The sequence below is a fragment of the Scylla paramamosain genome, unplaced genomic scaffold, assembly GCF_035594125.1.
Source record: "Scylla paramamosain isolate STU-SP2022 unplaced genomic scaffold, ASM3559412v1 Contig67, whole genome shotgun sequence".
In the NCBI taxonomy this organism is placed as follows: Eukaryota; Metazoa; Arthropoda; class Malacostraca; order Decapoda; family Portunidae; genus Scylla; species Scylla paramamosain.
Window position 1 is genome coordinate 276,471 of NW_026973732.1, and position 13,530 is coordinate 290,000.

At 51.7% G+C, this 13,530-nt stretch overlaps 1 protein-coding gene across 8 annotated transcripts; it reads right to left on the minus strand.

Annotated features, from left to right (window-relative positions):
• LOC135098501 (uncharacterized) lies at positions 1-11,904 on the minus strand. Of its 8 annotated transcripts, none has more exons than XM_064000907.1 (7): positions 10,479-11,904; positions 9,036-9,780; positions 8,024-8,800; positions 7,463-7,645; positions 1,921-2,037; positions 1,600-1,779; positions 1-671 (listed from the first exon to the last, which is right to left on the minus strand). In XM_064000907.1, exons 2-7 carry the CDS (start codon positions 9,036-9,038, stop codon positions 159-161), a joined length of 1,773 nt encoding a protein of 590 aa, XP_063856977.1. In that variant the 5' UTR covers positions 9,039-9,780; positions 10,479-11,904; the 3' UTR covers positions 1-158. The 8 variants fall into 8 exon arrangements, with proteins under 8 accessions (XP_063856977.1, XP_063856975.1, XP_063856976.1 ...); XM_064000905.1 differs by lacking the exon at positions 10,479-11,904 and adding an exon at positions 9,936-10,438; XM_064000906.1 differs by lacking the exon at positions 10,479-11,904 and adding an exon at positions 9,872-10,438.
• Between the last annotated feature and the right edge of the window lie 1,626 nt (positions 11,905-13,530).

A 13,530-nucleotide genomic window follows, 5' to 3' on the forward strand; every position in this document is an offset into this window, starting at 1 on the left:
TGTGTGTGTGTGTGTGTGTGTGTGTGTGTGTGTGTGTGTGTGTGTGTGTGTGTGTGTGTGTGTGTGTATGTGTGTTTGCTTCTTTCCTCTTAAAAAAAATGACAAAAAAAATAATATTGGTAGTGGTGTGGTGTGGTGGTGTGTGGTGTGGTGCAGCACTACCGTGACAGCACCACGCCACACTGCACCACAGTCACCTCAGTAATGGGGCGGTGCCGGGCTGCCTCCTGCACCACCTCCAGGCCCCGCACCACCTGGCCAAAGACAACAACCCAAACTCTATCACCACGCTGCATGTCCCGGGTGATGATGAGGAACTGAGCACCACAGGCAGGTTCATCAAGCCACCACCCCGACACAGCCCCCGCCTTGCCTGACAGCCAGTAGTCACCCTGGTCAAGGTGAGGCAGCAGGGCGGCTCCTCCCTTCCCATCACCTGTCTGGTAGTCTCCTCCCCGCACACACTCCCCCGGCTGTCCCTCACCCATCACCTCAAACAGCCTGGTGTTGGCGTAGCAGGCGCCCCGCTGGCCAGAGCACAGCAGCATGAACTGCCGGCCCCTGGGGGTGTCCTTGGGTAGACTCACCACCACCCGCCGCGCCACGCTGCCGGGCCACGCCAGGTCCAGGAACACCTCGCAGGGGGGGACGGCCGGCACCACCTCCCCCATCTGGAACACATGTTATTATTATTGTTGTTGTTGTTGTTGTTGTTGATAGTAGTAGTAGAAGTATTATTATTATTATTATTATTATTATTATTATTATTATTATTATTATTATTATTATTATTATTATTATTACTATTATTATTATCATTATTATTACTACTATCATTATTTTTGTTATTATTAGTAGTGTTATCATTATTACAGTTATAGGTTTTACAATTTTCATCATCACCATCATCATCATCAGTAGCAGCAGCAGAAGTATTCTTATTTTTAAATTTTTTTTAAACGTTTATGAGTATTGATAGTGTTCTTATTACTGTCATAACTATTAGTGTCATTGTCACCATGGCTGTCGTGGTCACCATCATTATCACCATCTCCATATCACTGTTGACAGTAACAATAATAATAGTAATGATAACAATACTAACATGAATAATGACAACAATGACCTTTTTCTGTGATGACGCTCATTACTCTGATTATTGGTGGTGTTTGAGATGATGATTCCCTCGTGATGAGTACTGGCACTGTGAGGAGGATGACAAGACCCGCCTGCCACACCGCCAGGGGCACCAGTGAGGGGGAGGGAGGACAGCGGTGCAGCCCTCACGGTGCTGCTGTGACAGCCCCCACCGCCAGGGAGGAGGGAGGGACACTGCCTGGCGGAGGGGTAGGGCGGGGAGTGTGGGAGGGAGGGACAGTGCCTGGCGGAGGGGCAGGGCGAGGAGTGTGGGGAGGGTGTGGGCGTGCAGGGAAGGAGGGAGGGAGGGAGGGGCAGTGGCTGGCGGAGGGACAGGGTGTGGTGGACCAGGTGAGGGGGGGTAAGGGTGAGAACGGGTGCGTGAGTGTTGTGACGGGCAGTCCCCTTCCCCTACAGCCACGTGGTGGTGGCACCAGGGCGGGGCGCGACGCCCTGACAAACCTGCAGGGTGGCGGTGAAGTTCGGCAGGGCCTGGGCCTGCAGGGAGTGGAGGTAAAGGCTGCCGTCTTCAAGGCTGATCCTTGCTTGCCGAGTCTGTCCCTCCACGTCGTGGACGGCGAAGACAAGGCCAGCCTCCACCAGGCCCCTGACACGCTGTGTTAGGCTGTGCAGGTCCTTGGCCTGCAGGGAGGAGGAGGCAGCAAGTCAGGCTGGCAGTTTGGGGAAGGGATACAAGCAGTACATTTCAAAAGGCAGCAGCAGCAGTAGCAGCAGCAGACCTTTAGGCATTCAGCAGCCTGCTCAGTGTAAAGGGAGACTTACACGGGGTAATTCACAGCTGCTTTTAGCCGGGATCATGCAGCCAGAAGAAAAAAGCAGCCGGGATTTGCTGAATTGCCGGAGCAGCCGGGAAGCCGGTCTGTGGGTGTGATGGGCCGCCTTGACGCCATTTTCCCGGGTCAAATAAGAACAATTATCAATATAAAATTGAAAATAGTGGAATGTTGATGGCAAGTGTTTTAGTAATAATCACTGACTGTCTGCCAATATGTACAATAAATGGATTAAATATTTACATTCATTTACAAAAATTGTGGAAAACAGACGAGGAACATCATGTTTGTTTATGTGTTCAGTGAGGCAGCCAGCCCCCAGCACGTGTGTACCACAGCACCACAGCACCACAGCCTGCCAGGCTATATACACCAGGCACTGAGGCAGCCAGCGCCCCAGCACGTGTGTACCACAGCACCACAGCACCACAGCCTGCCAGGCTATATACACCAGGCACTGAGGCAGCCAGCGCCCCAGCACGTGTGTACCACAGCACCACAGCACCACAGCCTGCCAGGCTATATACACCAGGCACTGAGGCAGCCAGCGCCCCAGCACGTGTGTACCACAGCACCACAGCACCACAGCCTGCCAGGCTATATACACCAGGCAGTGAGGCAGCCAGCGCCCCAGCACGTGTGTACCACAGCACCACAGCACCACAGCCTGCCAGGCTATATACACCAGGCAGTGAGGCAGCCAGCGCCCCAGCACGTGTGTACCACAGCACCACAGCACCACAGCCTGCCAGGCTATATACACCAGGCACTGAGGCAGCCAGCGCCCCAGCACGTGTGTACCACAGCACCACAGCACCACAGCCTGCCAGGCTATATACACCAGGCACTGAGGCAGCCAGCGCCCCAGCACGTGTGTACCACAGCACCACAGCACCACAGCACCACAGCCTGCCAGGCTATATACACCAGGCAGTGAGGCAGCCAGCGTCCCAGCACGTGTGTACCACAGCACCACAGCACCACAGCACCACAGCCTGCCAGGCTATATACACCAGGCAGTGAGGCAGCCAGCGCCCCAGCACGTGTGTACCACAGCACCACAGCACCACAGCCTGCCAGGCTATATACACCAGGCACTGAGGCAGCCACCGCCCCAGCACGTGTGTACCACAGCACCACAGCACCACAGCCTGCCAGGCTATATACACCAGGCACTGAGGCAGCCAGCGCCCCAGCACGTGTGTACCACAGCACCACAGCACCACAGCACCACAGCCTGCCAGGCTATATACACCAGGCAGTGAGGCAGCCAGCGCCCCAGCACGTGTGTACCACAGCACCACAGCACCACAGCACCACAGCCTGCCAGGCTATATACACCAGGCAGTGAGGCAGCCAGCGCCCCAGCACGTGTGTACCACAGCACCACAGCACCACAGCCTGCCAGGCTATATACACCAGGCACTGAGGCAGCCACCGCCCCAGCACGTGTGTACCACAGCACCACAGCACCACAGCCTGCCAGGCTATATACACCAGGCAGTGAGGCAGCCAGCGCCCCAGCACGTGTGTACCACAGCACCACAGCACCACAGCCTGCCAGGCTATATACACCAGGCAGTGAGGCAGCCAGCGCCCCAGCACGTGTGTACCACAGCACCACAGCACCACAGCCTGCCAGGCTATATACACCAGGCAGTGAGGCAGCCAGCGCCCCAGCACGTGTGTACCACAGCACCACAGCACCACAGCCTGCCAGGCTATATACACCAGGCACTGAGGCAGCCAGCGCCCCAGCACGTGTGTACCACAGCACCACAGCACCACAGCCTGCCAGGCTAGATACACCAGGCACTGAGGCAGCCAGCGCCCCAGCACGTGTGTACCACAGCACCACAGCACCACAGCCTGCCAGGCTATATACACCAGGCACTGAGGCAGCCAGCGCCCCAGCACGTGTGTACCACAGCACCACAGCACCACAGCCTGCCAGGCTATATACACCAGGCACTGAGGCAGCCAGCGCCCCAGCACGTGTGTACCACAGCACCACAGCACCACAGCCTGCCAGGCTATATACACCAGGCACTGAGGCAGCCAGCGCCCCAGCACGTGTGTACCACAGCACCACAGCACCACAGCCTGCCAGGCTATATACACCAGGCACTGAGGCAGCCAGCGCCCCAGCACGTGTGTACCACAGCACCACAGCACCACAGCACCACAGCCTGCCAGGCTATATACACCAGGCAGTGAGGCAGCCAGCGCCCCAGCACGTGTGTACCACAGCACCACAGCACCACAGCCTGCCAGGCTATATACACCAGGCACTGAGGCAGCCACCGCCCCAGCACGTGTGTACCACAGCACCACAGCACCACAGCCTGCCAGGCTATATACACCAGGCAGTGAGGCAGCCAGCGCCCCAGCACGTGTGTACCACAGCACCACAGCACCACAGCCTGCCAGGCTATATACACCAGGCAGTGAGGCAGCCAGCGCCCCAGCACGTGTGTACCACAGCACCACAGCACCACAGCCTGCCAGGCTATATACACCAGGCAGTGAGGCAGCCAGCGCCCCAGCACGTGTGTACCACAGCACCACAGCACCACAGCCTGCCAGGCTATATACACCAGGCACTGAGGCAGCCAGCGCCCCAGCACGTGTGTACCACAGCACCACAGCACCACAGCCTGCCAGGCTAGATACACCAGGCACTGAGGCAGCCAGCGCCCCAGCACGTGTGTACCACAGCACCACAGCACCACAGCCTGCCAGGCTATATACACCAGGCACTGAGGCAGCCAGCGCCCCAGCACGTGTGTACCACAGCACCACAGCACCACAGCCTGCCAGGCTATATACACCAGGCACTGAGGCAGCCAGCGCCCCAGCACGTGTGTACCACAGCACCACAGCACCACAGCCTGCCAGGCTATATACACCAGGCACTGAGGCAGCCAGCGCCCCAGCACGTGTGTACCACAGCACCACAGCACCACAGCCTGCCAGGCTATATACACCAGGCACTGAGGCAGCCAGCGCCCCAGCACGTGTGTACCACAGCACCACAGCACCACAGCCTGCCAGGCTATATACACCAGTAATAAGTCCACACTCATTTCTTCCTTTGCTTTCTCTTCAAGCACAGCAAAACTACAGCCATAGCAACCAGCTCGTCGGAGGACGACTCCATCTTGATTGTTTGCGTCGTGATGCAGCGGACTAGCGGGACCAGCGGCTGCTCTCCATCATCACCAGAATCTCATGCACTTTATATTTCTGCCCGGAACCATGCCAAGTCTGTTCTCCAACTAGCCAAAAACTCCTTCATTAACAGAAAATGTCAAAACCTTTCAAGATCTAACTCCCCTCGTGATTTCTGGCATCTAGCCAAAAATATCTCCAATAACTTTGCTTCTTCTTCTTTCCCTCCTCTATTTCAACCAGATGGCACCACTGCTATCACATCTATTTCTAAAGCTGAACTCTTTGCTCAAACCTTTGCTAAAAACTCTTCCTTGGACGATTCTGGGCTTGTTCCTCCCTCTCCTCCACCCTCTGACTATTAAATATTTTCATGCCACCTATTAAAATTTTTCGCAATGATGTTTTCCATGCCCTCGCTGGCCTAAACCCTCGGAAGGCTTATGGACCTGATGGGGTCCCTCCTATTGTTCTCCGAAACTGTGCCTCCGTGCTTGCACCTTGCCTCCTCAAACTCTTTCAGCTCTGTCTGTCAACATCTACCTTTCCTTCTTGGAAGTTTGCCTACATTCAATCTGTTCCTAAAAAGGGTGACCGTTCTAATCCCTCAAACTACCGTCTTATTGCTTTAATTTCCTGCCTATCTAAAGTTTTTGAATCTATCCTCAACAGGAAGATTCTTAAACATCTATCACTTCACAACCTTCTATCTGATCGCCAGTATGGGTTCCGTCAAGGCCGCTCTACTGGTGATCTTCTGGCTTTCCTTACTGAGTCTTGGTCATCCTCTTTTAGAGATTTTGGTGAAACTTTTGCTGTTGCCTTGGACATATCAAAAGCTTTTGATAGAGTCTGGCACAAAGCTTTAATTTCCAAACTACCCTCCTACGGTTTCTATCCTTCTCTCTGTAACTTCATCTCAAGTTTCCTTTCTGACCGTTCTATTGCTGCTGTGGTAGACGGTCACTGTTCTTCTCCTAAATCTATTAACAGTGGTGTTCCTCAGGGTTCTGTCCTGTCACCCACTCTCTTCTTATTATTCATTAATGATCTTCTAAACCAAACTTCTTGTCCTATCCACTCCTACGCTGATGATACCACCCTGCACTTTTCCACGTCTTTTCATAGACGTCCAATCCTTCAGGAGGTAAACATGTCACGGAGGGAAGCCACAGAACGCCTGACTTCTGATCTTTCTAAAATTTCTGATTGGGGCAGAGCAAACTTGGTATTGTTCAATGCCTCAAAAACTCAATTCCTCCATCTATCAACTCGACACAACCTTCCAGACAATTATCCCCTCTTCTTCAATGACACTCAACTGTCCCCCTCTTCTACACTGAACATCCTCGGTCTGTCCTTTACTTATAATCTGAACTGGAAACTTCACATCTCATCTGTAGCTAAAACAGCTTCTATGAAGTTAGGTGTTCTGGGACATCTCCGCCAGTTTTTCTCACCCTCCAGCTGCTAACTCTGTACAAGGACCTTATCCGTCCATGTATGTAGTATGCTTCACATGTCTGGGGGGCTTCCACTCATACTGCTCTTCTAGACAGGGTGAAATCAAAAGCTTTTCGTCTCATCAACTCCTCTCCTCTAACTGACTGTCTTCAGCCTCTCTCTCACCGCCGCAATGTTGCATATCTAGCTGTCTTCTACCGCTATTTTCATGCTAACTGCTCTTCTGATCTTGCTAACTGCATGCCTCCCCTCCTTCCGCGGCCTCGCTGCACAAGACTTTCTCCTTTCTCTCACCCCTATTCTGTCCACCTCTCTAACGCAAGAGTTAACCAGTATTCTCAATCATTCATCCCTTTCTCTGGTAAACTCTGGAACTCCCTGCCTGCTTCTGTATTTCCACCTTCCTATGACTTGAATTCCTTCAAGAGGGAGGTTTCAAGACACTTATCAATTTTTGACCACTGCTTTGATCCTTTTATGGGACTGCCATTTCAGTGGGCATTTTTTTTTTTTTTTTAGATTTTTGTTGCCCTTGGCCAGTGTCCTTCTTACATAAAAAAAAAAAAAAAATGTGAAGGCTTTCGACTGACCAGCCGGCTGGAAAAACAGCCCCTGCAAACCCACCTTAGCACACCACCCCACACTGGCAGGAGAGAGAGAGAGAGAGAGAGAGAGAGAGAGAGAGAGAGAGAGAGAGAGAGAGAGAGAGAGAGAGAGAGAGAGAGAGAGAGAGAGAGAGAGAGAGAGAGAGAGAGAGAGAGAGAGAGAGAGAGAGAGAGAGAGAGAGAGAAAGGCTGCGGAAAGAGAGAGCAACAAGGAGAGAGAAAGAGCCATGAGCCGCGCACCAAGAGCAGCGCTGACAGGCAGCAGTGACACTCGTGACCTGACACACTCACCGTCAGGGGCGGCGCCAGCAGGGCCTGCAGCCTATCCGCGATGGAGGAGGCCTCGGGCCAGGCTGCTGGGAGGCTGGAGTCCCCCGAGGCTGCAGTAGCAGTGCCCGCTGCCTCCAGGGCTGCCTGTGTGGCAGCGGCGGCAGCGGTGGCGGCCTGCAGGGCTGCGCGCGATGCCTCTGCCACCTGAAACACAGCACGGCAGTGAGGCTGTGTGTGTGTGTGTGTGTGTGTGTGTGTGTGTGTGTGTGTGTGTGTGTATGGTGGGGGGGGGGGGCACCGTGCAAACGGAGGGACGTGTGGTGAAGGCCTGGCCTGTGGTAAATAAGTTAGGCAGGAGTGTTGATAATGGTGGTTTGAGGTAAGTGTTTGTAATTAGTTTAATACTGTGTACCACTGTAACTCAACAAGTGACTGATGAAGTGTTGACGCGCTACTTGGAGTTTAATGTTTTAACATTGTTGTGAAGTAACTTTGGGACTACAAACATTGTATTGTATATGAATGTTGTATGCACAGCTTGAGGTGTGCTCAGTAAACTCACTCACTCAATCACTCACTGACCGTTGCCAGAAGAGTGACCTGCAAGCACAACAAGTGTGAGGCCACACCCACCCTGGTGACGAAGGTGACGGCGTGGACGTCGGGAAACACTCCCAGGCACTCCCCTGTTCTCTGACTGTCCTCCTCCACCAGAAGGTCTGTGTCCTCAATGACCTCGTAAGCTTCCTGCCGTGTTGCGGCCGTGCGCAGCGACTGTAGCGCGGCGTGCAGCTGCTGCTCCTTCTGCCGCACCTCCTCCTGCCTGCCCTCCACCCGGGACTCCTCGCGGTGCACCGCTTCCCGGGCACTCTTGCTCTGGTCCACCAGCGTCTGCAGCTCGTCTTGCAGCCGCTGCTGGCGACTGCTCCAGCCACCGAGGGTTGTCAGGTACTCGGCCAGCTGGCTCTGCTCCTCCTGGCAGGAGCGGATGGCAGCCAGGACATTCGCTTCCTGCTCCTGCAGCAGGGACTGTGCCCTCTTGCTGAGTCCCGTTGTCGCCTTTGGTGCAGGCCGTGTCACTGGTGGGGCTGTCTGCTTCCCTGGCTCGGCTGGCAGAGAGGCCAGTCCCGCACCCCTCAGCCTCCTCACCAGTCCCTCAACAGCATAGGCGATGGGGAACTGGCCCGCCTCGGGCACGGCGTGACTCGCCCGGCAGGTGGGGCACGTGACGGCACCCTGCTGCTTCAGTCCGTCAATGCACGGCGAGCACACTGTATGGCCACAGGGCAGGTTGTGTGGCCGCCTGAGGGTGTCGTCAAAGGTGGTGAGGCACACTGGACACTCCTCCACGTTGTCGTCCTGCAACAAAGAGGCGGCGTGAGGGACTCACTGCACACAGCCCGGCACGCTCCCCACACCAAACACCTCATGCTGCTGCTGCTGCTGCTGCTGCTTTCAATCTTTCCTCCACCATTAACCCCTCACCTTCATGTTTTCCCCCTCATTCACAACCACTCATTTAATATATATATATATATATATATATATATATATATATATATATAATTTCAGTACTGTTGAGGACAACACTCACCATGGCTCAAGCTGCCTGCCTCTGTGTTGCTGGCCTTGCTTCAGGCTGCCTGCCTCTGTGTTGCTGGCCTTCCTTCAGGCTGCCTGCCTCTGTGTTGCTGGCCTTGCTTCAGGCTGCCTGCCTCTGTGTTGCTGGCCTTGCTTCAGGCTGCCTGCCTCTGTGTTGCTGGCCTTCCTTCAGGCTGCCTGCCTCTGTGTTGCTGGCCTTCCTTCAGGCTGCCTGCCTCTGTGTTGCTGCCCTTGCTTCAGGCTGCCTGCCTCTGTGTTGCTGCCCTTGCTTCAGGCTGCCTGCCTCTGTGTTGCTGGCCTTCCTTCAGGCTGCCTGCCTCTGTGTTGCTGGCCTTGCTTCAGGCTGCCTGCCTCTGTGTTGCTGGCCTTGCTTCAGGCTGCCTGCCTCTGTGTTGCTGGCCTTCCTTCAGGCTGCCTGCCTCTGTGTTGCTGCCCTTGCTTCAGGCTGCCTGCCTCTGTGTTGCTGCCCTTGCTTCAGGCTGCCTGCCTCTGTGTTGCTGGCCTTCCTTCAGGCTGCCTGCCTCTGTGTTGCTGGCCTTGCTTCAGGCTGCCTGCCTCTGTGTTGCTGGCCTTCCTTCAGGCTGCCTGCCTCTGTGTTGCTGGCCTTGCTTCAGGCTGCCTGCCTCTGTGTTGCTGGCCTTCCTTCAGGCTGCCTGCCTCTGTGTTGCTGGCCTTCCTTCAGGCTGCCTGCCTCTGTGTTGGTGCCACAATGCGCGTCACACTCCGCCTCCTTGCTCCTGATTGGATGGAGATGCAATTCACCAGTTAGTCAAGAAATAAGCTCACTTAAAGTTATAGTAAAATTAACCAAAGTAATGGCAAATAAACCTTATTGCAATGGAAGCCGTGTGGGGACAATAGGTCGCTGTAAGGCACACATGCTTGCAGGCACCTTGTTGTTGTGCGAGCGTATCAAGCAAAGGGTGGTGATGCCGACGTGTGCTTCATGTGGCTCACTCACGGGGAGGGAAGCATTAATGAAGAACTAAAGGAATTAATATTGAGAAATTATGATGCGGTGAGAGGGGCAGCAGGGGCGGATGAGGAGCAACTTCAACAACTATGTTTCTCCGCGTCACCAGCGCCGCCAGGTGATGTCGCCAGAGGTACTACGTGCTCACGCCACCGCCAACAGTCCACAGGTGAGTTAAGACAAGAGTGATAAGATTACTACTCGTATCACACCTGTGGCGGCGGGGAGTTGAGGAGGTGGCCACTGGAAGAATCGCAGTATCTGGCAGTATCTGATAACTTCCATCGCCTCTCATGTCGGGGAAAAGCTGCCACACTGATACCCGAAGCAACTCCCGCCTTGTCTGGCAGCTGACTTTCATGTCACTGCTGAACTGACCGACCATCAACGTGAACAACACAAACATTACTTTTATTCCGCTCTATAGAAGTATTCTTTCCTTAACATTTGAATAACAATTACCTCTCAGATCTGTGATGGGACAAATGCTCCTCACCGAGGTGTGGTCCTCTTATTGATGAGATACTGTCCTGTCTGTTGTGAGTGATGCAACACACATCACTGTCACTGGCGCCGCCACGCTGTAATGTCGTGTTTCTATGTTGCACGGTGTTGGTGCGTCCCTAATCTATAAGACTGGCATTTGTGGGTTCAAGGGAACGCTTTAAGTTTCTATAATTTTTACCTAATTTGTGTCATTTACATATATTTACACTCAGACGATCATATACGACTTCCGACAACAACGAAAATCTACGAAAATAGTTTCATCTCTCTTCAGATAAATACCATTAAATATCTGGAACACTTCACATTACACTTCCGATTCAAATCATTTCACATATTTAACACTCACTGATAAATCACATCCTACACAAACCTGGCAGCTAATATTCAATGAGGAACACATCCCACACCTACCCAATCCCTCTCTGTCAATATATAACACCAACATTTTACTGTGACTGCATTGCAACTGTGTGGCACCTTATGCCCATCCTGACCCTCTCTGGTCTGACAGCTCTGTCTAGCTTGTCTCTCTGTCTGTTTCTGTCTATTCCCGTCTCCTACACCTTGTAATATACACGTGATGTTATAGCAACCTTTTGCCCCAGCAAGGCTTCCGTTGTTATAACATTTATTTTCCAATATTTCGATCATTTAGTTCATTTTCCTGTAACTTTCAATAAGGTTAATTTTCGAGTAAGTATATTTATTTCCTCATACTTTGATCATACAGTTCATTTTCCTATACTTTCCGCAAGATCCATTTTCAAGTAACTATATTTTTCTTCCCATACTTCGATCATACAGTTTATTTTCCCTTAACTTTCACTAAGGTTCATTCTCGAGTAGCTTTGGTAATCGCATCTTCTAATCAGGAACAAGGAGGCGGCGGTTCCTATGGTGTGCCGGCTGTCCGTGTTGTCCACATCATCTGCTTCCGGTGACCTCTGCTTCCCTCGTATACTAATTCAGTGATGGTCACCTGAGTACCTCTTCTTGTAATCTTGTGCTAATCTCAAGCTTTGTTAGTGTTGTGATGACTCACCGCATCTTGTTGTTGTTCTCCTCGGTGGCCACGTCTCGTCTCTTCTTGCTACCTGTTGTTGTGTTTATCATCTTCTTCCCTCATTTATTCTTTCTACTTTTTATTTCCTTCTTCATTTCTTCATTCTTGTTTCATTCTTCTTTCACCTTACGTGTTTCATTTTGTCTTGTTTCCTGGGTTAAAACAGTAAATATGAGCAATGAGTCCCTAGAAGACTTTTTGAACGACAGCCACGATGATGAACGCTTCCTGCAGCACTCTGGACGTGTCGCTCGCTCTTACCTCAGTGACGACTCTCGCCTCACTCTCGCCTCGTCACCAGATATCTAGGTCTGCGATGCACAAAACAAGGAAATGACACTTGGTGAGTCTAACCTGAATAAAATTTCCCTAGTGTTTTTAGATGCTCTGTAGGAAATACATGATTTACCGACGCCAAAATGTTGTCTCTGAGCATAAGTGTGACAGGGAAATATTTACCTACATGAGGCCTGAGGGGCGCCCGCACCGTGACTGAGGGGAAGGCTGAGGGTAGAAAATTGTTCAGCCTGTTAAAGACTGCTATGTCATCTGAATTGCCCTCCCTTAAAGACCCTGGCCAAGACCAGCCAGGGCACAGTCGCTGAGTGGTGGCGGGAGGCGCTGGCCAGTCGCCGCTCAGGATCACGGAGGTCAACCACCACCACCTCCTCTTTTTTTTTCGTTCATTTCAGTCTGCTTGTCTTCCTCGTTTTCCACTTCCTCTTCTTCCTCCTGCAAGTGTCGTGTTATCCTTTTGTTTATTTACAGTGAAGCCAAGGCTATGACCACATTTTCCGAGTAACCTCTTCACTCACTTCTACTGAAGGTTGCAAGGACAGCTGATAAGGGCGTCCTCCCACAGCCTGATAACAGCTATCATGCTTTAGATAACGCTGGCAGGCCTTGTGTCAGGCGGCCAGCAGAAGCAGCAGCAGCAGCAGCAACAGCAGCAGCAGTAGTAGTAGTAGTAGTAGTAGTAGTAGTAGTAGTAGTAGTAGTAGTAGTAGTAGCAGCAGCAGCAGCAGCAGCAGCAGCAGTAGTAGTAGTAGTAGTTGTTGTTGTTGTTTTTGTAGCTGTAGTGTAACCGGTAATAAATTCTTTAGTCTCTGTTTCTGTTTCCGCTAATGTGTTCCGTTTTCTATAACTTGTTTTATCTCTGCAGGCTTATGTTGCACTTTCTCAGGTAAGCTTGTGTGCCCTACTGTGCTTTTTCTGTCACTTCTGTCACTACATCTGGTAACTTTGCTGTTGTTCTTCATTAGTCGTACCTATTGTAATGCAAAGTTCGGCTGTCTATCCTGTATATGGATGAGTGTGAGGAAATACTGAACTGCCTTTAACTCGTAGTAAGGTGTTATTCACGTCACATGACGTGCTCCTGTTGGGTACGCCCACAGGTTTCTCACGTCACATGAGGTTTTTCAAATATCTTGTTTTTGCTGCACTTGCTTGCTCTGTGTGGGCAATAACTATTCCTGTGGGAGTGTCTGGCATATCACTCTTGAAGGTCAGGGTCCTGGTTACGCTCTCAGTCATTACGTAATAAGTAATCATGGCTAGTAAAGGTCACGCCTCCCTGAATGTAGAGGAGACGCGAGCTTTACTTTTCCCAGTAAACACTAACTCTTCATCACTTACTTCCTCGCTTTCAGCATCGCCCTCTCCACTATACACATAACCTTTATCTTTATTGCTATCATCTAAAGCAGTGGTTCTCAAACTTTTTTTTTTCATGAGCGACCCTATTTGGAACATTTCATTCCTTCGCGACCTATGATTGGTTCATATGTGATGAAGTTGTAGAATAAACCAATAAGAACGAAACATTATTATTATTATTATTATTAGTTAGTAAATATAGTAAGTAGTATATGAAGCAAGATATTATATAATTACACACACACACACACACACACACACACACACACACACACACACTAC